Below are 24,580 nucleotides of genomic sequence, written 5' to 3'. Positions count from 1 at the left end.
TAAAGGCCAATTTGGCATTTGTCTTTCCCTTGAGTGCATTATTTATCCCCAAAATGGCCTCACATGCAACACTCTCCCCCCTCTCTCCTCAGCCATGATACAGTATCCTCAGAAGGTGTGTTTATGGCTCGGTAAATCTGTCATCTTCATATTACTACCAAAGTTTGCAACCAAATAGTGCTATCACTCCCGGACCCAACGATCCAATGGACCACCTCACCACCTTAAATAGTGAGTGAGCAAACAAGAAGAAAGATAGGACGCATGATAATGCAGTATGGGTGAAAGATGAAAGGATGAAAAAAGTCTTTGTCTAAAGTTTTAAAGAAGACATAGATCATATTTCTGAAGTAAGAGCGGCCAGCGTCTAGAGGAACTGTAATGCTGATATTCCCACCTTTTGGCTTCATCAAGGACTGACTAGTTCCATAAAGAAAACATTTAAGGAGTATTTTATGTGCTGTTGTGTCATTTAACCTTTTAAAGTGTCTGTTTTAGCATTAATACTGCTTAGTCTGTCTTACTTCATATCTTTGAGTTGCCATTCTGCCAGTCACTCCCCCCCATCTGGCTTAAATTGGATTTAGCTGATTGTGGGGGAATTACATTTTTATTTTAATCCTCTGGTTTTGGGGGAAACGGGGAAGTGTGGTTGATTTTCAGCTGCAGGCCGTAAAATTCCTGTCCTGGTAAAACATTTTATACTGTAGCCCGGAAAGCTTTTTAAACAATGGCTTTGGTGTAAATCATGCCTGGAGCACATGCGTCGTTTGCGGGGGCGGGCGGGAGGCTACCATTTATCCCGCCTGAACAATTTAAGTCTCCTCGTGGGAGCCGAGCGCTTGGGCTCTTGGATGTAACTTAATGTCAGCCGCCGGTAACTTTAGCTCCATTTCTCTCTCTCCCTGAGACACCTCCGGGACCCAAGGGCCCGCTCGCTCAGGTCGTCACCCCCGTGATATGGCAATCTTTTAATTTGACCTTTTATTCCGCCACAAAGGAATAGAGGAAGGGATCAGTTGCTGAAGCGCTGCTGCTAGGAAAGCCTGCTGCTGACCCTTGACAAGAGTTGAAAAATAATCTCACTTTACATTTATGTGTTATTTTGCATGGGAGAGCTTCTCTGTTACCATTTTACTCCACAGTGAGTAATGATAGCTGCAGTGTTGAAACGTTTCGGTTCTATTTTCAAAAATGTATGAACAATTATTGAGTTTGTGTCTTCTCATGTTGACAAAAAGTCAAAGCACCCAGCAAGTTTAACTGATATTCCTTCTAAATAGGATCAGCAACCCACATTGTAGTAATTGTATGCTTCATCCATAGCAGTGCTTTTCACTTATAGCATATGTATGGATAAAAGTGTGTGTTTTACCACCAATTATCACGAGAACATAGAATTTGAGGAAAAAAAAAAAAGCCCAAAGGAATAACTGGCAACGTGATTATTCCCAAAGGAATAACTGGCAACGTGATGCTAGAGATTTAGAGCTGTGGTGCAGCTTCCTACATCGCGGTCATTATCTCGAGGCTCACATCTCGCCTCATGGAAACGTCTCAGTCATTTTCCATTTGGAATATAAAAAGCGTTTATGTGAGGGATAGTGCAGCATGCGAGCGAGGCTGTTTATTGCTTGTTCAGCCTTTACGTTTTGGACAGCAACTTCGCTTCCTATATAAATAAATCATCTCAGCGGGGAACCTGGGAAGGGCTTACCCTTTTTAATTGCCTCTTGGTTTCGTTTTTTAACTTTTGGTAAGGAGAGGGATAGGATGTGACCCTTTCTTTCTCCCTTTGCAAAGTCTTTTTCTCACTTTCTGTCTCAATTCTGTCTCAAATTCTGTCTGGAAAAGAAAGAAAGAGTAATTATTGTCCAAACATTGTATCTAGCAAGAACCATTTCAATCAATTCCCTAAATCCATGCATGCCTTTGTGTAAAATAACAATGCGCTGTATCACTTTTGCTCACCTCGTCTTCATCTTGGATCGTTGTTTTCACTGTCAGGAGACACCTCTAGCAATGCTGTGGTAGGGAGCTGGCTCCGAGCGGGTGTCAATCAACACATTAATTTCCTCCTTGGGTGTTTAGTTTTAAACTTTGGGCACACCATCGATGCCACAGTTTATTTTCTGAAGTCATACATTCGCAAATATGAGACGAATCTCCTCTGAAAGCAAATATGGGAAGGTTATGGATTAAGGGTGCGTGGGAGTGTAATTCTGTGTTAGTCTGCGAAAATGTGCGTGTTGTCCCTCACCTCTGGCACCACAAAATACACCGGTGTTAAGTGGATTTGTGTGTGTGTGTGCATGTGTGTGTGTGCGTGTGTGTTTGATGATATCCCAATTCAGAGAATGTACAGAGACATTTCCCTCGACCAAGTCAAACAAGCCAAGTGCCATGCAAGGGTGTTTTCTAAGCACTGTAAGCAGAGAGTGTAAGACTTCAATATGGGTTTGTAGTATGGAACCTAAAAGTCAACAGTGTGTGTGTGTGTGTGTGTGTGTGTGTGCGTGTGCAGCGCTCAAGTGTCGAAACATCCGTTCCCATGTTGTGATTAGAGTTGCTGACTATTTGCTCTGGAGTGCACCACATTCCTCACAACCTTAATTGATAGCAATTATGTGGTTTCTGATTTGGTGTTTGATTGGGAGGTGGATTTGAAGTCTTGATTTGAAGGGCACAGAGTTTTTATTGTCTTTGGAGCTTCAGGGTTGAATGCCCGAATGATATTTCGCCTGCTATCATGTAAGTCACTTCAAGGGGTACCAGCTTAAGGCTTGGCACCAGCTTTGACTGCTCTATTCCTTCTTTTAAGCTGTTCATGCTATGTTTTGTTTCAGATTTTGTATATCTCGCAACTGCAAATAAAGTTAAAACTGGAAAGCTATTCAATGTACAGTATATCCCCCCTGTGCCAAGAGCTGTCCATCTTACCAGTTGTTTTTCTATATAACCATAGGAATTGTCCCTCCAGGGGACACCTGGCTTGTTCCCCACCTCCCCCGTGCAAATGTTCACTACACCGCCAGATGTTATGAAAGGGTCTATTGAAGCTTCTGGAGGCTTTTTCCTCACCGACACTATAAATGAATAGAAAAAACGAGCGACCGTGGCTGAGAAATCTATCCTGATCGCTGCGTCTTCTGCGACCAGACTGTGTCATCTGATTTACATGGGGCTCGCGCATGTAACCTCCGCTTGTGAAGACCACAGCAGAGTCAGGATTATGCGCTCTCAAATGTGTCTCAATCTTGTTTGCATGTATGTTTGGAGGCGGCATGTATCTCTCCATGCATGCAAATATGAGCTGTTTTTTTTAAAGTTGCTGTGGTATGACTGAGAAGTTTTGGCATTTCAAAAACATGCTGGCAATAGCCAGAGCAAAGCTGTCCAGCCCCCCAAAAAGCAGGGAAAGGAGATACAGTGGTATGAGCAAAAATGATAGAGAAATAGAAAGAGGAAATTTGAAGAGATGGAAATGAGACAGTTCAGGAGAAGAAATGAAAAGGAGGGATGACAGAGGAGAGAAATAAAAGAAAGAAAAGATGAAAAGAGTTTGGAGATACGGAGGGAGTTAAAAAAAGAGGGAATTAAGAAAGTCGAAGAAAATTAGTTTACAGCTGTTGTCTGTCTGCCATGATTCCTGCTCTTTAACTCTCGGTGTGCACACAGACACACACACACACACACACACACACACACACACACACACACACACACACACACACACACACACGTGTGAAGTTGTGAAGTTGCAGCTGGCCAGCTCCTTGTTTGAACTAGCACGCTTGACTGAGACCCATTTATTGATTGGCTGGTGTGCCAGACCTGAGGACTCAGGGGGTTTGGATCCCCGATTACTCCCCCACACACACACGCACCTCACACACACACGCACCTCACACACACACACACACACACACACACACACGGACACACACTCCCGTTCCTCTTCCCTCCCCTTCCCCAGCTTACTCCTGAGGAAGAGAGGGAGCAAGTCAGAGAGGAGCCGGCAGGCAGGCAGGACACACAGACAGAGTGACCCAGAGAGAGGAGCATCACACACCAGGCTCACACACACTCACTCACACATACAGACACACACTCAGAATTGGAGTGATCAGATCGCACACTTGTCATTTGAGAAGGCATGGAGCAAGATTTTTCAGCTTGCAGGCTTCTGCTGACAGCACTTCTTTTCCTGGTACTGTACAATAATATCTACTTTCATCTGTTTTCTGTCTGTTTTGTCCTATTGAGAAAGAGAAGAGGTTCATGTTGTTATTTTTGGTGTTTTGTTGTCTACTTTTTCCTTGGATGACTTCATGAATCTCCTGGGAAAAACAACTTGTCATACCAAGTAGCGCATTCAGAAAATATATCATGATGTGGTCTAATAGATTTTTTATTGTGCAGAAGTGCTTGCATGTGTTTTATGATTATGTGACTCTATACAGTTGGAATGCACTCTCCAGATCCTGGCGTCCTCTCAGCAGTAGCTTTAACAAGGCAGTTAAAGTGACGCGAGTCGTCTTATTTACTCGTACCGAGAGTCGTCATGCCTCCTCAGTGTTTTTGATGTAAGTCATAAAAGGAGACCTGTCGTGCAGGCGCGGGTCAGCGAGTTGTTTTCTCTGAGGTTGGGTCTCCCTGTCACATTACAGTGACCGCCTTGTGGCATGAAGGTGAGTACAGTGCTGTGCGGCGCGGAGCAGAGGACAAGGGATTCAACAGATGTGCAAAGATCATATGTCTTGCCAACTGAAAAGGCCATCGTATGTATATTGACATAGTCTGCAAAAGGAGGCACCGGAGTCGGGTTTCTTTCCCCTGTCGAGGAGTTTTCCATCTTCAAGGAATATGTCCTTAGTCTCAGCTGCTGACAGGTGACTTAAATAGCGCCTGTCCATCAGAATAAATATAATGTGGAGCTCAGTGATCTTTTATCGTCAGCTCATTTCCTCTTCTTCATCCAATATGAAAACATGGGATGGATGATAGCAAGGAAGCCTATGCAATCATATGTGTTTACTCTGTTTTTCTCATAGTGGAGACAAGGGAAAGGAGATTAGGAGAACTAATATGTCTAAATGTACATGCTGTACGAGGTGTCTTGTGATGAGATAATTAGCTTTCATTTAGAAATACAGAACATTTCAACAATTTCATGTTGAGGCTAAACATCAGCCGAAGGTGGAGATTTCATTTTGAATGGCACTGTTAAGGAATGTGTCACCTGGAGTCTCGACAGGGTCTGAGGTGTCGCTGTGAGTCAAGTGTGGGGTGGATCCCGGTCAGAAAGAGCGCCTGCTCGCTCTGTGAAGCCGGCCAACGCAAACACCACCCAGGAGGGATCAGAGAGGGAGAGGTGGGACATGTAGTGATGGAGGGTCAGGAAGCCTCCAAGTGGTTATCTGAGCCTTTTGATTATTGTATCCAAACCCCAGCGGGACGGCCGTCCGATTAGCGGAGCCTCGTGTTCCTCTGCCTTTTATTGAGAACAATAGCAGCGCAGTCAGCCAAGCAACCTATTACTCCTCATCTCCGTCCCTCCGTCCCTCCATCTATTTTCCCTCCTCTTTCCTCACCAGCCTTCTCTCGGCTTGATATGCCTCTGGCTCTCTTGGCTTCGCAACATAGCTCCCGCCAGTAATTGAGTGCAAAATTCACTGATTGCTTTTCAAAGGAGAATTACGGCAGTGTGCTAAGCGGCTGCCCAGAGCGCAGCCTGTGTTTATTTGCTGTGGATCCAAGCATCGAGGTAGTTGGCCCGTGCGGAAAGTAGCGCCGTTGCCGATATGTTTCACCGCACGCTCTGTTGGCCGTGTTTAGGTCTTGCCGTTCCCCTCTGCTGTTCCTCAGGCGTCATCGGCACTGACAGCCATTTATATCAGTCCCCACTTTTAATAATCTGAACCCTTGCGCCCTCTCCACCCCCACCACCCCACTCCACAGTATACAGCAGGGGTGTTTTTGCTACTGTGGCCCAAAGAAAATAATCAGAGCCGTATTATTACCTTGTATCTCCTTTCCTCTCCAAGATCCATTTGTCATTGTAAACTAAGCAAAATGCCATGCCGCTGGGAACGGGGCCAAAGACGTCCAAGTGACTCGGTGTACCCTGAATTTTTCCTCTGAATCTCAAGGCTGTGTTGTGTATTTAAAAAGGAAGGAGCCGGAGCTTCGGTGTAAACTATTTGTCAGTTCACTGGGCACAAGGCTTTTTCAGAGCAGGTGTTAGACATAAAGTTCAATTGGGGCCCTATTCAGCCTGTTCAGGGCAAATAGTGGTGATGTGGCTTACATTTCATTTCTAATCTGAAGGCCTTGTGATTTTTTTAAGTCACTGGCAAAAACTCTGCTGGACGCACTAGTTCCTCGACAAACTGTTGATTGCCAGGAGAAAAAAGAAATATGTACAAAGTGCTGCCGCCTAGTGATTTAAAGGTCCCGTGGTGGGAGGCTTTCTACAGCGAACAATAGCTGCGGTCCAGTTATTTCTGCTATCTGAAAATATCCCTGCATGGTACACTCACTCCCATAAAGACTGCCTATGTGCTTGACTTGATTGTGGGGAATGATAATTTTTCTTTTGTATCCATCTTTTCCTTTTCATGGCCTTAAAACCTCCAGTGAATGGCTGATTATTTCATTGAATGCGCTCAGATCTCCAGTCTATTGAGCCACATTCCTGCTGCCATAGGAGGTAGATGATTTGCCACATTGTTAGTTCCAATCCCCTGAGTTACAATACCACTAAGTCTTTTTCATTTTTCAGGTTTTCATGCTCTACTATAGTTCTATTCAGCAGGTACAGAACCGGTTTTTCACTGGCCTCAATCTCACTGGCAGATTTTGAGAAGCATTCCTCTACCAGGCTTAGCTGTCCCTAGATAACAACTGCTAAGTAATCTCTTTTCCCTTTCGCTCTAATTGTTTGGGCCTGATATTCAGACGAGGTTGTTCTGTAATTTCACTCATGTGGTTCTGCAAAGGGCATTGAGAAGAGCTAGGTTGTTGAGTAGAGCCAAGAGAAAGAAACATAACTCATACACAGCCATAGATGATCCACATCACATGACAATGCCAATCATTTGACACCGTACAAATAAACACCTGCCTCAGAGCAAGGTGAGCCAGTCCAACAGTGTGAAGTCCTCTCTGAAAACACAAATGGCCTTGAGAGGGAGAGTAAGAGCAAAAGAGAGAGAGAGAGTTAAAAGAGTGAGATAGAGTGGAGGGTGGAGGGGATCTTCATTATTTGGCTGTCACGGTACATCTGAGATGCACATTGTCCTTGCAGGCGCAAAATTCATCTTCTCATAATATTGATCTTGGATCCCACAGTAATATCCCTCCTTCTGCTGCCAAATGCAGCACGATGCAATTATAAGAGAGAGAGAGAGAGAGGCACACAAGTGAGGACTGGAGCTTGTTAAGAGAGGACTAACATTTCACAGTGTAAAGGATGATTCAGACATTTGACTGAAATATGCGAGGGGCAAAAGTTGAGAGCTTTTGATTACTTCCCATTTCCGTCTATCTCATCCTGCCACATGCACTCCATTTTCGTTTTCAACAGCTCCTGGGTTTTAGTTTAGGCTCTCTACCGGCAGTGCTGGCTCTTTTGTGTGCCGTTATAGAGATTTTGATTAAACAGTTTGATGACTGAATCTAGATTTTTAGGTGGAAGCCACAACTCGTATGGCTGAGGAATATTCAGCATGAGAACAAAATCAAAATGCATGCACTAGGTGGCATTACAGATGATTTTAACTTATATAACTTACTTTTATCATGTTAAATGTTTGATTGGGTCCTGGCAGTGTGCTGGCAGGAATCGTCAAGACAGACAATCTGGCATGAAGATGGTATTGGTTTCCATGCCAAGTGCTTTTTATCTGAACTGCTTTGGCCTCCTGCTCTCAAAGTTGAAGAGCTGGAAAATGGATAAGGTGTTGACAGTGAAAATGGGCACTGGGAATAGCTCAAGGCCTTCCATGCTAGGTATAAACTCTGCACTTGCGTTCTTCCTCAAGTCATGTCTTTTCTCCTGGTGTGCAGAGTTCGCGGACAGCTCGATCCGAAGAGGACCGGGACACGCTGTGGGACGCCTGGGGCTCGTGGAGCGAATGCTCCCGTACCTGTGGAGGAGGAGCCTCCTACTCCCTCCGACGATGCCTCAGTTCCAAGTAAGGCTCTCCTCACAGCCAGCATCCCTCTTTTCCTTCTTCTCCTCCAATTCTCACCCTAATTTTCTCCTACTTGTTCCATCCTTTTTAAATCTCAGTTTCTCTTTTCTCTTTGTGAGGTCCCATATTATTCAGTTTTTATGATTTTGTTTTCAATTATACTATGTCTCAGGATAAGAATAATGTTCTTCATGATATTTTGCAAATAAATGTAGTTTAGTAAAAAAGATATTTATCATCATACTATAAAGCAAGGAATCTCTGTCTGTATGTGTGTCCTTCGCATATCTCGAGAACCGTCCGATCTACTTCACACTTGGCGGGTGTATTGCTGGGGACCCAAGGACGTGCAGTGTCGAGTGTGAAGTTGTTTGGATGAGCGGTTCTCGAGAAAGCTGCAAGCAGCAATACCGGAGGCCAAGCAATCGGCCCGTTCCGAACAGGCATGTTTTGAACGGGCACTGCACTAGTTGAATGAATTTGATGACGTCACCTTTATTTATCACTTTTCGTCTTACTTTTCTTGACTCCTCCAGCCCGTTCTCAAACATGCTTATACAGTAACCACACCACTTTGCTTTTACTGGTTGAATATTCAATAGTCTTCGACTTGCCAAAATTGCATAGGAATCATACCTCTAGTATGAGAACCAGGGACATAAAAAACGTTGACATTTATGAGTACAGTACTCAGAGAATATTGCTCCGTAATAAGTCTCTGTCTTTAAGAGATGCATACATCACAGGCGGAGAGGATATAAATTGAATGTGTGTAATTACAAGTTAGAACCTCATTGACCTATAGATAAATGGAAACATCCCATGGACAATTTGCAAGCGTGTGCTCAAACACAATCCGAGGTAATCTCCTCTCTCAAACAGCAAAGTCCTGACTGGGTTTGGACTGGTTTCCATTAAAGTGCCATATTATGGTTTGAGATTCAGGGGAGAGGAGGAGGAGGGGGTCTCTCTCTCTCTCTCTCTCTCTCTCTTGCTCACCGCGATCCTGCCAAATAGACCCAGACAGAGTCCCTAATAGCGTGAGTAAATCTCGCCGCTAGCCCCATTCCCAGGGGCTATAATGGAAGTGCTCAAAATACATTTTATACGACTGTTAAATGGCCTTAAGGGGTCAGCTGAGATCACTTGCCCATCCCGCCCCTATAAATGGTCTAGACGGCCATCTGTGCTTCAATCCCAAATTCATCATTGACAGCAGGGATTTGATTATCAATAATGGCCCAGGCATGTTTCTTCACAGATCAGAGCATAACAATCAATGTCCTTTGCCAAAGTACATGTCACTCTAAATATCTCCTTTGCAAGATAGATCTGGGGCTCTGCAAGCAATGAGCCTACATTGGTCGGATTCCCACTGCTCATCATCTTGGCTTAGATCTTGGGACAAACTCGAACTTGCACTTTGGACCTCTCAATCCTTTCATCCTCATGCCAGAGTCACCCGGTTGGACAGGCTTCAAACTAACACAGTAGGCTTCAAGATTAAAGCTCGGAGGCCAAGTGTACTGGGCAAAGTGGCCAATTACAAATGGATTTGAGGAGCGAGAGAAAGAAGGAGACAGAATGAGTGAGAGAGTATGTTTTCCATAGAAATGTTGTCACATTTATAGACTGGGAAATAACTGCACGGTGACTTCACTGCATTCCTCCACTTTACAGTTCCCAGAACGTACCTCTCACTCGCTCAAGGTACCCAGCGGGCTTTGCTGGAAAGGCCACTTCTGTTTCGCTGCTGGGGGCTTTAGAGGGAGCTCCAACGGTGACAAGACCACTCAGTGAGATGATAAAACAATGCATCTGTCCAAAGACACACTGACAAAACAGCGCAGATCATACTCGAGGTCGTGACCGGGACGTAAGGTGCTCGCTGCATGCCATATCCATGAATCTGTCTCCACTGGGGGACCAGGCTGAGAAGCCAGAGTTTTGATTATGTCTAAAAAAAAAAAGGCCCCACTTGTGTCAAAACCTCAAGCTCAAAGTGCCAGACCCCCCTGCGCTGCACTGCAAACATTGTGGTCCACGGCTTCTTGAGGAGTTCATTTCATGATATCAACAACAGCCATTTCTCTTTGCTTGCCCAGAACTTTTGGTCAGGCAAACCTCAGAATGCTACTGGCTGTAAAAGCAATTGACGTGTTAAGAGGTGTTTGGGGTTTGAGCTCCGTGTGGGATGCAGGCGGTATGTCTGTGTGTGTGTCTGCGCTTGTGTGCGGGCGCACACGCTCATGTGTATTTGAGTCTAGGGGGGTGTGTTTACAAACTGGTGTGTCCTTTGGCAGTAGCTGGGGTAATGTATGGGGTTCTTGAGCAAGTGGTAGGACCCTCCATCCCACCCCGTCCCACCTCACCCCACCATCGCGTGGGAATGAGGGACCGGTAGCCTGGCCTGGGTGGCAGATCAAACGGCGTCATTAAAGAGCACAGGACAAGGCCCCTTGTGTGTGTGACTGCTGGGAGAGAGGGGCTGGAAACGGGCCTGCAACACCCTCCAAACCAATTCCACCCTACTCCAACTCTCTGACCTTTAAACACACACACACACACACACACACACACACACACACACGCACACATAGGAGCCACATTCTACGTACTGCTAGTGTACGTACGCACATGAGCTAAACAACCTCCCAAAAGGGCACATACACAAGTACAGACTAAACACACGTTGCCTGCCCTCATTAGTCCGGCCCATACAACACACTTTGCTTGATCACAAGCTCCAATATTAACAACAGCATAGCTGGTTTGAAACAAGTGTGGACATATGGATTGGGTGCGATGGCAAGAGAAAGCACTGTTCTATTATTTATGAGGCCACATGGTTGGCAGCTAAGGTATGGAAATCAGGGCCTCAAATCAAAACGACTAAACTGCTATTTCACTTCCCTCCGAGCCAGTTGGTTGATTAATTGATAATATTAATTGGTCCTGAGAGTCCTTTTGCCTCCGCGGTTGTTGGTCTTTCCTTTTTGTCATTACTTTTCTTTTAAAGAGTTGGCAGTCTCCTCACTTGATCTCACTTTATTTAGATAGTTGGAAAGTAGGAAAGAAGACAGAAAAAGAAATGTCACGGACCATGCATGAGAGCCACGCACCCTGCAAGACGTAAGTAGCTCTATAGTGAAGCAATTGACAAGAAGTTGGTCAGAATCAATCAGTATGATGGGAAAATAGGGTCCAGGTTGGAAATTGTTGGAGTTATGCCTTATTCAATCATGTATCTCTGGGGACATTACTTTGTGGAGATAGATAGAGGAAAACGGCCCAAAACAGCAGGAAAATGCCTACAGAGATTTAGAAATCTCCCGACAAAGACAAGCAGTCCTGGGCAGTGGCAGGGAGCTTGAGTGGTTAGACGGGCCGTCCTGCAACCAGAAGGTCCCATGCAGGTTCAACCCCTGCAACAGCCAAAGTTGTGTCCATCAAGCCACCCCTACCTGCTCACTCATTAAGTCGCTCTGAATTAGAGCCTCAGCTAAATATCTGAATTGCTCTGTCAGAAATTGTTCCATGAGGAGAATAATCCAAACATGAAAGACGTGTTTAGGGATAGATAGTGATAGAAAATCAAGATATCATGATTTTTGCACTCATCACACACTAATAGAATATAAACTGTTGGCAAAGTGTTACGTGTCTTAAGTGTTGTTATAACCTTTTCATTACTGATAATGATGTTTTTACCATTCGTGGGGTCATTGATTTGCAGCAATTACAGGCAGTGACACTAAATGGCTGTGGCGTTTTGGAATTTCACCAAAGGCATGCCACAGCTGTGTTAAAAGGCTATGTTTTGGTGGCAATTAAAAGTGAATTTTCTCCAAAGCAGTGAATTATCTAATTAACTTGAGTCTGGCACCGTGCTCATGTCTCGTATTTTACAGTAGGGGGACCACCCTCTGCGTGGCCTGTGCATTGCTAAAACCACCTTCTCTCCCTTCTCTACCGAACCCACTCACTGCCAGAGTCAACAAGACTGTGTACAGGTTACATAGGATTCATGCTCCTTTTCTTTTGTGATGTACTGTGTCTTTGGGCCAAGGCTATTGCTAGGAATTCAAAAGGTTTTAGATTAGGAAGAAACTGGCAATTTTGAGAATCATATGAGGCATGTATGAACATGTTTGTGATTATGAAGGAAGGAAGGAACAAACAAATGAACAAATACATGAGCAAACAATGCATGAGAGGTAGAAATGGAGGAAGAAATAAAGAAAGGAAGCAAGCAATAAAGCAAGGAAGGAATAAACAAAGGAAGGAAGGAGGGAGTGCCTTTATCTGCTCACCTCTGCTTATCTTCCTCACCCTTTACATGAACCTACTGAGATGGCCTGAGTGTTCTTCGCTCTCTGAAATAACCAAAAACCCTGCAGCTAGAGCATATTTCATACATTACCAAATTGGCCCCATTTCCAAGTGCTCATTCACTTCAAATGTATCAATATTATAGCAATGCTTACGGAGCCCTGCATGCAATTACATTCAGCAATTACATTCAATCTAGTGAGCCGAGTCGATGACAAGTATATGGGCATTACTGTGAATGAGCCAGGCATTTCAATGCATATATATGGAGTTATTACATTGGGAGTTCTCATTGTTTCTTGTCTGAGGATGAGGTTGTTGGCATGCTAGATGCTAACTTAACTATATGCAGCAGTGTGTGTGTGTGTGTGTGTGTGTGTGTGTGTGTGTATTTAGCCAATGAACAAGGTCTTTGTAGTTGTGTGTTTTTATGTATATTTGGCATAATGAGCAGGATCATGGTAGTTGTGTGTGTGTGTGTGTGTACTGTAGGTCTACTTCTGGGAGTTGCATGTCAGCTCCGGGAATTCTGAAATTTCAGTTTGTTTTTCCCGAACCTGCGATGATGTCATCATGATGAATCCCCAGTCACCGTCCTTCTCCTGGTTGGCCTCCACTCTGTCGCTTCCCAAGTCAAGAGGAAATGAAAAGGGAAATTCATTTTTTTCCTTGACCTCTTTCTTCTTCTTTTTTTTTTTTTGGTGTAGATTATATATTGCCCGGCCCAGTGTGATTTTCCACACCGATCCAGATCTTTGCTACCTGTCTCTCAACCTTTAGTCTTTGAAAGTGTCTCGTTTGGGTTCGGGCCCCATGACCTTCTGTTTGGCTTGGCAGTGGGAACTGTCTGGATTCGTCACAGGGTCTAATGTTCTTGCCATGCCACGCGCTCCTCATCCACTCCCTCCGCTCTCTGGAATAATATTGTAAAAATCCTTAAGCCCTCGCTCATCCGTGAGTCCAAACTCTGCAACCGTTGCCTCCAATCATGATTCCAGATTAGCTAAGGGCCGATGACACTGGAATTCCTCTTAAGTTACCAAACTCAAAAGAGTATCCTTTGATTAATTTCCACTGGGGTCTGGGATAATTGGCCTATCATAGTCACCATCTATGGTTTATCATCACTCAGCATCAAAGCACAAAGGAATCCTAATTTTCAATAAGTGGTTAGCTCCATAATTTGGGCAGAGACACTGCAGACTGTCATCCAGAGAGCCGTGCGCCAACACTGCTCCAATCTGTTCAGCAGACGCAGCTTGGAGAGACCGTAACCTGTACTTGCTGTACTACTGTATCTGGGGTTAAAAAGCAAGGATTTGCTTATTGAAGGTGATCTGGATGACACCTGAGAGTGTATTCCAGTGGATTTCACCTAGACTGCGAGTTTTCTTTTTCCAAAGGTTACAAAAGAACATAACTTACTTTTTTCAGTTTTTCAGTTCAACTCACAATCATTAAAGGAAAGTCTTTGTTTTCCTGCTTTATCCAGATTTTTTTGCGTTCCTTATCATACTCCTTTGGAACTGGACAATTCTAGTTTGAGATTAAATTATTAATGCATGGGAGAATTAATGTGTGAATTAGACTGTGTAAACTTTGAGAACATACCACAGAACACTTTGTCAGACAGTTTGTCTTGTACCCCATACATTACATATGAGCCCCTGTTTTGCGGCTTGCCACATCATCACAGCAGGATTCCATTCCTTAAAAGCCATTCGTTTCTCAGCAATTCAAAAAATGATGAGATTTGGAGCCGACAGTTGAAACATCAGCTGCCTTCAGTGCACCGACCGCAGATGACTGGTGCGCGCAGCGGTTTGTTTTATCATTCACCCCCAAAGCCGGTTCACCCACATGTCCATTTTTTTCTTTCTTTTCCAGGACCTGCGAAGGGCAGAATATCAAATATCGCACATGCAGTAATGTGGTAAGTTCAGCAAACTCATCTTTATGTAATGGACGTCAATCGCTCTTTCAAGTGGTTTTCTCTTGGAACAAATGGAGATGGCAAACTGTGATGGAGAATGCAGTGTGGTAGAACTGCAAAAATATGACCAGGTTTTATGGTCTAGGAGTGTATATTTGTGATCAGGGATCCTGCTGAGTGAGAGAAAGTGAGCAACGGAGACGTGCGGGGGGCCAACGTCAAACTCTATTGTTGTTTTCATTGAATCCATTAATAGACACTTCTACTAGTACTGTATATAGTACTGTATATAGTACTGTATATAGCAATCAAATTCTAATGCTAATGAATTAACAGCTTTCACATATCACATGATGTTTTAATGATTTTGATATTTTTCTTGTGAGCAAATGTTTTTTTAATGATTTTCAATTAATGTACAATCCAGTATGTACAACAAACTCCACCCACCCCAACCTGCATGTGGCAATAGCACCCTTCTTCCCACACAAATATACAATCGAATGATGTATTTTGCATTGATTAAAAACTCAAATGTTTTGTTTTCTGTTCCCCTCAGGACTGCCCCCCAGATGTGGGGGACTTCCGCGCCCAGCAGTGTTCGGCTCACGCAGATGTGCGGTACCAGGGCCAGTACCACGAGTGGCTGCCGGTGGACAACGACCCGGACAACCCCTGCGCCCTCAAGTGCAAAGCCAAGGGCTCGGGCCTCGTGATGGAACTGGCGCCCAAGGTGCTGGACGGGACGCGCTGTTACACCGAGTCCTTGGACATGTGCATCAGTGGAGTCTGCCAGGTAGGAGGGAGAGTCAGACAGCTGCGTCGCAGTCTGACATCAAGGAGCTCGTGTTTATTTCTTTTTATTCCATGTACAGTACCTAGTCTGGAAATCACCAAAAGCCAAAATCATTCTTATAGACTCGCAGCATTGTGGAGAGAAAATGGGGAAGTAACCTACTACATGCTCTCATTTTCAAGCTCTCTGCTGCAGGCTTTGGACCTTTTGTATGATTGTTGATGCTGATTTGTTCTCCAGAGAGGCCTCCCAGAAACCAAAAAAAACATTGATTGATGTGATTTGGACCAATAGTTATTGAGAAAATATGAAAAAAATACACTCTTCCATCGTGCTATCTTACACCATCAAATGAGATTCAATCAGCTGCCCAACTCCTTACTGAAGCAGTAAGGTTCCCATCCAGGGGGATGGGAGCAAATTCAAAATGGAAAGACATATTTGACCAAATGGTCTAAACTCAAAAGGTCTGGGCCTTAAAAGGTGTAGAAAAAACTTGCTACTGCCAAGTGATGACCTTACAAGCCTATAAAGGGAAAATGCACCCTAAAACAGAATATACTGTATGTATTCACATATTCCTGTTATGTTGGACAGTTCATGTTCTGGTTCATTTTGGTAGCATTACAATGAAAAACAGCTCATTTAGATAACCAAACATTCCAAAGGCAAATCCCAGTCTATAACAAGACACCATTCACTGCTATAGATACTGCACTCTGCATACCTGCCGCACAGCATGGGTCATATTTTTTACCTCTTTGCCCTATTTACCTATTCACTACATACCTGTTATCTGCTGCCAAGGGGTCAAATCGCTGAACCAACTGTGGTGCAGCACCGAATGAGAAGTGAATAAATCCAGCAACATCCATACACAGAGAGTTGCGTTATGCTGACACCAAGCCATATGCTTTGTGAATGAATACCGAATGAGAACAGTATCTAAGATTTGGGATTTTGACTGACATTCCAGGAAATGGTTCACAATGCATTTTTTCCTGGTTGAATGGAATTGCGTCCCGAGGCGTTGTGTGTGCAGAGACACGCGAGGGTTTTAAAACACTCTCTCACCCCGCTTAGAATCACACTGTGGTTTTGGCGTTGTCTTGCCGACAGAACTTACGAAATAGTCCATCAATCAACTGTGGATGGTTGCAGATAATGTTTAATAGAAAACACTAAGTAACATGTTATTTTGCAAAGCTCACAGTCAGCTCAAAGGGGATGTTGTGTAACTCATTCTTTAGATCTACAAGGTAAAGCGTGTTTGGTGATGATAGTGTGTGTGTGTGTGTGTGTGTTTAAATCTTTTGAGCTATTTTTGTATTTTTGTATTAGCTATTCTGCATGTTATCTGACAAATACAAAGAATAGATCCAGTATGATAGAATATGGAATACTACATGGGTATTGGGATTATCTCCACAAGTGCCTTTACATGCACACCAATTACTTTATTAACACGTTTACATGGGTCGAAGTAATGTAGTTTATCCAATAACCTGTTTTTCATGGATTCCAAAGGTCTAAAGGAACCGGCATAACAACTAGTTTTCCCAGCTCTTCCTCTCCTTTCTTGCATGCGAACATGTCAGGACATTTTTTTCCACTTATCTTTGTATTTCTTCATTCTTTTCGCACTATTGCAGAACATCTTAACAGGAATGTTCTCATTTGCAATCCTGTCTGAATCTAATAAGATCTAGAAGATCAAATGAATCCATTTCCATAACAATTTTTATTGTTGGAGAATTGCCTTCGAATTGTCACTGTACAAGTCCAGGGTATGGTTTTTATTGTCTAGCTTTTCCTGTGTCTCGTTAGATCGTAGGTTGTGATCACGAGTTGGGGAGCACGGCAAAGGAGGATAACTGTGGTGTGTGCAACGGAGACGGATCTTCCTGCAGACTGGTGCGGGGACACTACAAGTCCCAGCATTCCTCAGGAAAAAGTAAAGAATCTTTACTCAGGCAGTTTTTATCTGTTTTATGTTCCTACAAGATCTAACTCTTAAACCTGGGGTTGGGTTTCACATTGTATTATTGTTATATACTTTTGATGTATTAATGAAAATATTGGTTGGATACTTACTCATACCTCATCATGCTCTCTCTCTCTCTCTCTCTCCCTATCTCACCCTAATCTCTCACCCCCCCCCCCTCTCTCTCTCTCTCTCTCTCTCTCCCTCTCTCACCCTCTCTCTCACCCCCCCCCCCCCCCCCCCTCTCTCTCTCTCTCCCTCCCTCTCTCTCCCTCTCTCTCAAGCTGAGGACACAGTTGTCGTCGTCCCCTACAGGAGTCGTCACGTGCGTCTCGTCCTGAAAGGGCCGGATCACTTGTGTAAGTCTTGGTAGGTCCAGGGTGCCCTTCCATCCAAAACAGCTTAACATGACTGATGTCTGTCAGTTTAGCAATGCTTTTTATTGCTGATTACTGCACAGTCATCATGAGTAATCTGCATGTACTCTTTGAGTTTTACTGTAGATCATACTATGTTTTGATGACTTGTGATCCACAACCTTACCCTTTTCATTATAACTTTCAGACTTTACAGCATGTAAGTTTGCATTAGAATTAATATTATAATACTTGCAAAATTAAATTACTAAATTACCATCTTTAAATGTTGTGAATTGTTCATATATTGCAAAATCTTTCCCAGATACTTACAGTACACTAAAACTTACAATACACAGCATAATAGAACAATAAAGAAAAATCTTGCTGAAAGGAAGAATTTGTACCAACAACCTGAAATCTGGCTATCTTCCTGATAAAAATCTCACCCAAATAACAATCTATCACTAACTTTTTATTTACGACAAATATATTGCATTGTTGCCTCTCTTATCAAGGGGGCCTGATTTCTTTTAAAAGTAGATCAGGGCAGAATAACCAGAAGAGATATTCTGCTCTGGCTCCAGTGAGACTGATTCCAAAGCCTCATTGATGTCAAGGTGTTGGCAGCAAACTCCCTCCTGGATCAAATCGATAACAAATGTTCCATGTCTCTACCTATCCTTCCTTTCCTCCACGGGTAGTTTGCAGATCTTTTCCAGAGCACGGCCAAAAATACTTCTTTTTCTGAATGGACAGATTTTTCATTAAATATTTCCCCAATTCTCTGCACCGAGGGCATTCAAATCGTAACCATCTGTCGGTTGCTGCCGGTTAGAGCTTGTTCCTGTGCTCTCCGTTGTTTTTGTTTAAACGTCCGCGCCGGAATCAGACGAGGCCCCGTCAGGCCAAGACTGCAGCGAGGTCAAACGGTGGTAAAGCTCGCTGCAGCGCCGGCCTGCTTGGAGACCGAAGTGCTTCCCGGTAGTGCCAGATTGAGAGCGTCTTTGCCTCCAAACGCAACAGCCAGTGTGTGTTCTTTGTGTAACTGGATCTAGCTGAAGTGTATTTTTCAAAGAGTCAGTGATAAATGAAAGGTCATTAATTGAGTATTTCATTGTTAACTTCGGCTCCGTTAATTTACCATTTCGTTGTGCTTTAAGCATAACACCCACACAATAAAGATCATATGAAAAACTTAGACAAGAAATAATGAATATGATCTCATTTATCAAGTTTGAACTGCCAGCGAGAGCCTCAGCCAATTATCAGTAACACAAACAGCATAATCAGCACACTTGTTATTGGATTACACTGTTTGAGGTCATTTTTGGGAGAATCTGTACTGTTAGCATAATTATAATCAGTGACAGTCATTACCACTATCAATTTCCTACTTATGCTTGCTTTGTGATTTTGTCCAGTGTGCTCTAGCTACAGTATCTACATTGTCTCCTCTTTAGACGTGGAGAGTAAGACTCTACAGGGGCTGAAAGGTGAACTGGTCCTGGACACATCGGGGCAGTACCACCTGGAGAACACCACCTTGGACTACCAGAAACTCTCCGACAAGGAGGTGCTGAGAATCACCGGGCCGCTCGGAGCTGACTTCACTGTCAAAGTAAGAGTTAGGAGCAATCCATAATTCAAATCAGGTAACTCCGAATCAACAGCTGACTGCTGGGGTCGTGTGGCCGGCTTGCCTAACTTCCCTCCAAAGCTAATACTGAAAGTTTGATTTTAGAGGTTTTGCATCAGCCTTGCAGGAGACAAGAGTTTGATTATTGAACCATGTCAAGTTACATAGTGTTAGTCCTCCTTGCAACTCCTGCAACTGCCTCACCTGGTAGCCAAAAGCAACAGCTCTCCTACTGGTTCATAAAGCCTTGAGGTCAGCGAGTGTTTGGTTCTTTGCAATCGATCCCAAACAGCCTTATTCTACTGAATAGATGCCGGATGACATCACCGGGGACATTTTGGGTGTTTTTTCCTCAGCTAAAGTTAAAACAGTAGTTTTTTGCTACGTGAAGCCATGAAAATAGAGCGCCCCGGCCAAATCGGCCTTGGATAAGGTTCTTGTTTCCATGAACTCTTGGTGAACTCCCCCATGTCACGCAGAGTTCAAAGGGGATTTGATCTCGTGTGTTTAGGTTTAAGGATATGGGGGCATGTGTGTGTGCGCCACTTAAAAATCAAATGCAAACGATTTCTTGTTTCTCTTACTCCTTGGAGGGGCTTCATGTTTTTGAAGCGGTATGTCATGCAATGAAAACAATAGCAGCGCACCCTTTTTTAGTTCCAAAACCGGTGGTTGTTTTTGGCTTAATGATGCGTCTGTTATGATACAAATGATTTCATGTCTTTGGCTGCCACGCTTGCTTTAATATAGCTCCATGATGTAAATGCCCCCTTAGGAAACTTGTCTCCGAATGAAGGTAGACTTTGGATGTCAGGCCTCGAAGTATGTAAAGAATTGTAATACTTCTGATTATCAACCAAATTTTAATTTTCTACTTCAGATTTTTTTCAATAATTATATGGGAATTCTTGTTTAGGATGTGTTATCTTTTTACTTAAGAGTTCTGTGATTCCGTGTGCAGCTAGAGATGCCAGTACCAACAGTTGAAGGTGTGCTAATCAGTGAAATCAGCCGCTGTTTAGTTTAGTTGGGATGAAAACCTGCATGCACATGGCTCTTGATGGCACACGAGTGGAGACCACTGGTGTACAGTATGTGTGAGAGTAAAAAGGGCTGTGATTTATCATGCAGTCCCCCATGGTTTCATTCTGATACAGTTCACCCAGCTCCACTCCTCTCTGCGCTCACTAATTAACATCCTGGCAAAAGTCCATGAATTGATTACTACAGCATAAGATTATTTGCAATGTGTAAAACAGCCGTTAGCCAAAAGACACTGGCTATCACACCAATCACTTACACACAGACTAGGGCCAGTGAGCGGACATTAGAAATTATACAGGCCGTGGACTGGAAAACGCCAGTGAAAACACACACCCTCCTAAACACAAGTCAGGATAGGACAATAAATAGGAATGCAGGAGACAGAAATCTGAGAGGCTGTAAATGCATAATTTCTAATCTGTTGTGAGGCAGACAGCCAATTCATATCGCAGCACTGGAAAAGCCCGGGCAAATGGAAAAGCGTATTCAAAGGTTGCCAGACGGTCTTTCCACTGTAAACAAATGAATGTGAATGAGTGGTAGTGGTGTTTGATTTATATGCCTTCAAGGTATAATCTATCTTTGCGTATTTCAGTTTGGTCGATGGATGAGGTTAGAAGGAAAATGTTTGCTGAAATATTTAGGGCCGTCTACAATATGTCTTTTACAAAAGCGTCTTAAATCAATGAGTCACATATTACACACAAATTACACAGCCTAATTTCTAGCTTATTGTAAAAACAAACACACTGTCTAATGTCTGCTTTATTTTCTTCTAACAAGTATTGCACTGAGCAAGCTGACCGCTCCCAAGTTGTCACTCTTCATTTCTCTACTAAGTGTCCTTGCAGTTTACTGTGCTGGACCTTTGAATGTACAGAAAGTGACGCCCCAGGTGACAAAGGTTCAAATTCCGCCTCTGCCTGTCCAAATAGCACAAAAACTGTAAAATGAAGTTGGACTACGTGCTCTCCTTTAATGAAAAAGAACAAAATAAAATAAATTGAACACCTCAAAATGGATTCCAGTGTCCCTCAGTCACATGTTGGCACTGGGTGGGACAGTGAACAAAGCAAGTTCCACCAGCGTCAGCCTTTTTCCCTCCCATCTCACGCCTCAACTCATTCTGGTCCAGGGAACTGTGAAAACAACGTCACGGGACCGATCTGGGACTAACCAGAGACAGAAACGGAGTGTGTTTCCAATTCACGTCTTTATTAGTCCTGTGAAGAAGTAGAGGAGGTGGCCGTCTTTCTCGCCCGGCCCTACCTGCCGGCTCCAAGCCCCGGTCTCCAGTCTCCAACCTCCAGCCTCCAGCTCCAGCATTCAGCCCCAGGCCCAGGCTCATACTGCACCTAACCTCAGCTCCCGTCTTTATTCCAGTCCCTCCACCCTTTTAGCTTAGCAATACATGACCAACACCCTGTCTAGTCTGTATGGGAAGTTTCTCTCATGAGGGCCCGCTCCAAAACAATCCACACGCAGCTTTCCATAAGCCACTGGGTAAATCTGAGGAGGTTTGACACACACACACACACACACACACACACACACACACACACACACACACACACACACACATATACATAAGGGAGTAGTGATGATAGCTGATAGCTTAGCGTGTTTAAAGACAGGTCATAATATCCTCAGCCCTAGTTTCAAAATTAGCCTCAAGTGCTAATCTAGCAAGTAAACGCAAAGTATGTAAACATCATGAAATACTTTGTCAAGGAGTGCTTTCCTCCTGTGAGAAAGGACAACACCCTCGATTCATTTGGGACCTTATGAAGCTTCACACTTTGTTCGATGCGGTGGTGATGACCTAGAGAGAATCAAATGGCTCCTTTAATTCAGTGGACAAACACAAAAGCAAGTAATACTTTGTCACTGGATGTTGGAGGGTAGTGGTGGTTTATTTTTCACTGTGAAATAGCCAAGCACATTCATATTCTCACTCTAATTTTATTCTCACTCTTGCTGAGAAGAATACAGAGCAAGGGAGACATTTTAGAGAAGGCTCTGGTGGGATTAGCTCCAAGAGCAGCAGGGACACCTCCGCCGCCACATTATCTGAAACGCCAATCACCGTCTATATAATAATATTTTCCTCCTTAATCTTAGTTCTGCAAGGCAAATTTCCATAAGGCACTTAGCTGTGCAAAACACGAGCCAAATCAAGGACAGCTAAACAGATCGACTGGCCGAGGATGAGGCAGGGTTTGGTGAGATCATATTAACTGCATATGTTAGTGCTAACATACTCAGTGTGTTAGCAGTAAGTGCTCAAAATGGGAAACTTGTCTGGTAAATTCCTTCTTGTATTTATCATCCTTTAGCCTGATTTCAATATACTGGAAGCCTCGCTATGGGGTTATTTGGCCAAATTGATACAAAATGGATGAACATAACTTGATGATCATGTACTGAACAGAATTTGACACATGATGAACACATCTGTCCCCTCACGTGAGAAGAGTAATTTCCCTTGTGTATTGGTTGTGTAGGTGCAGTACACCAGCGGAGCAGACAGTGTGGTCCAGTTCATCTACTACCAGCCCATCATCCACCGCTGGAGAGAGACGGACTTCTTCCCTTGCTCTGTCACCTGTGGTGGAGGTAGGCAAGAACTGGACCATCTACTTGATAGTGGCCAGCCAAGTAATGTAGAATGAGGTGACCTTCAATCTACCTACTCCTCCTCCTCAGATGCTTCATAAATGCTTAATGATGAATGCTGTTCCACTAAATATATCTTGATAGTTTATTTCAGTCTGAGTCTCAGTCTTTGTGTATTTTCATTGGGTTTTGGTCCGACTGTGTGACATTTCTTCGGCTGCAGGGTACCAGCTCACCTCAGCGGAGTGCTTTGACCTACGGACCGGCCGGGTGGTGGTGGACCAGTACTGCCATTATTACCCAGAAAACATCAAGCCTAAACCCAAACTCCAGGAGTGCAATATGGACCCCTGCCTTGCCAGGTTAAAGACCAGACTTCTTGTGAGATTAAACTGGATGACAGAGGATTTGCCTTTATAAGTATTATTACCAGTGGTCACATGCAGGGAGTCAGAGAGGGCACCGGGTTTTCTGACCAGCTGTTATTCAAGACTGTGTTGATAGGTTCTGGGCTGATACACAAAGCTTCGCACACTGGAGTTGTTGTTGAGTCTATGATTAAACTACAGACATCACTGCTTGTAGACTGTTCTGGCAGCAGCACTCGGCATAATCTCAAATCTGAATTTCCTTTATTGATTCTGCTTTTCAGTGACGGCTACAAGCAAATTATGCCATACGACCTCTACCACCCCCTGCCTCGGTATGTATTGAGTAAGAGGTGAAGTCAATGACACACACAAAAACATAAACACACACACACACCACAATTTCTGCCAACCATGATTCTCTGCATAGCATATCCACAATTTCAAATCTCTCTGATTTAGTACAAAACAATTGCTTAATCAAGTATTTGTTCAATTTGTGCCTTGGCTTTTTTCCTACACCATCAGATGGGAGAGCAGCCCCTGGACGGCCTGTTCCACCTCCTGCGGTGGGGGCATCCAGAGTCGCTCGGTCTCCTGCGTGGAGGAAGACATGCAGGGCGTCATCACCCCCGCTGAGGAGTGGAAGTGTCTCTACTCCCCCAAGACGGCCATCCTGCAGCCCTGCAACACCTTCGACTGCCCCACCTGGCTGGCACAGGAGTGGTCGCCCGTAGGTGACCTTCTCATTTATCTCACACTTGAGTAGTTTTCATACTTCCAGTTGGTTATTATTTGATTCATATAGTGAGCAGACAGTACAAGACTCAGAAAACTGTTGTTCCAAGGTGAAATGCATGTTGCAATACACATAGTATAGCGGTTTAAAGGCCACACAGTCCTGGAAACAATCTTCACCATGACTTTATGATTGAACCTGTATTTCTCTCTTATAGGAAACTATCCAGTCTGGAGCCAGGCATTACACTATTGAATTTTACTATATAACTGTAGTACTTATACAATAATAAGGGAGCTGTCAAAACTGTGTAGAATGGCAACAACTTGAGCCTTCATTGATTAGAGTGGTGGGAAAGTCTGTTGCTGATCTCCTCTGTTGCCTTTATGAGGCACTGTGAAACTTCACAACATTATAAAGGCTGAGAAACTTGAGCTAAAAATGTCCTGGACCCAAATAAAAATAGCAGTTTTTTGTGTCCTGTAGCTGTTAACCACCTGGCCAGGCAGTCACACATTAGCGAACGACTCATTTGTCTTTGTAGGCTGTGATTTGCCACAGTGGGTCTTAATTAA

General features: G+C 43.8%; 1 protein-coding gene across 1 annotated transcript in view; it reads left to right on the top strand.

Annotated features, from left to right (window-relative positions):
- LOC139932723 (ADAMTS-like protein 1) overlaps nt 1-24,580 on the top strand; it is a 77,735-nt gene that overhangs the window by 30,014 nt on the left and 23,141 nt on the right. The window contains 10 exon segments of the mRNA XM_078291711.1: nt 8,071-8,198; nt 14,418-14,463; nt 15,023-15,259; nt 17,087-17,213; nt 17,528-17,602; nt 19,063-19,220; nt 22,787-22,898; nt 23,122-23,260; nt 23,551-23,601; nt 23,795-23,999. Of these exon segments, the coding sequence (XP_078147837.1) occupies nt 8,071-8,198; nt 14,418-14,463; nt 15,023-15,259; nt 17,087-17,213; nt 17,528-17,602; nt 19,063-19,220; nt 22,787-22,898; nt 23,122-23,260; nt 23,551-23,601; nt 23,795-23,999 (1,278 nt within the window).

The sequence above is a fragment of the Centroberyx gerrardi genome, chromosome 23 (genome assembly GCF_048128805.1).
Source record: "Centroberyx gerrardi isolate f3 chromosome 23, fCenGer3.hap1.cur.20231027, whole genome shotgun sequence".
NCBI classification, from domain to species: Eukaryota; Metazoa; Chordata; class Actinopteri; order Beryciformes; family Berycidae; genus Centroberyx; species Centroberyx gerrardi.
This window is presented reverse-complemented; position numbering and strand designations above follow the sequence as displayed.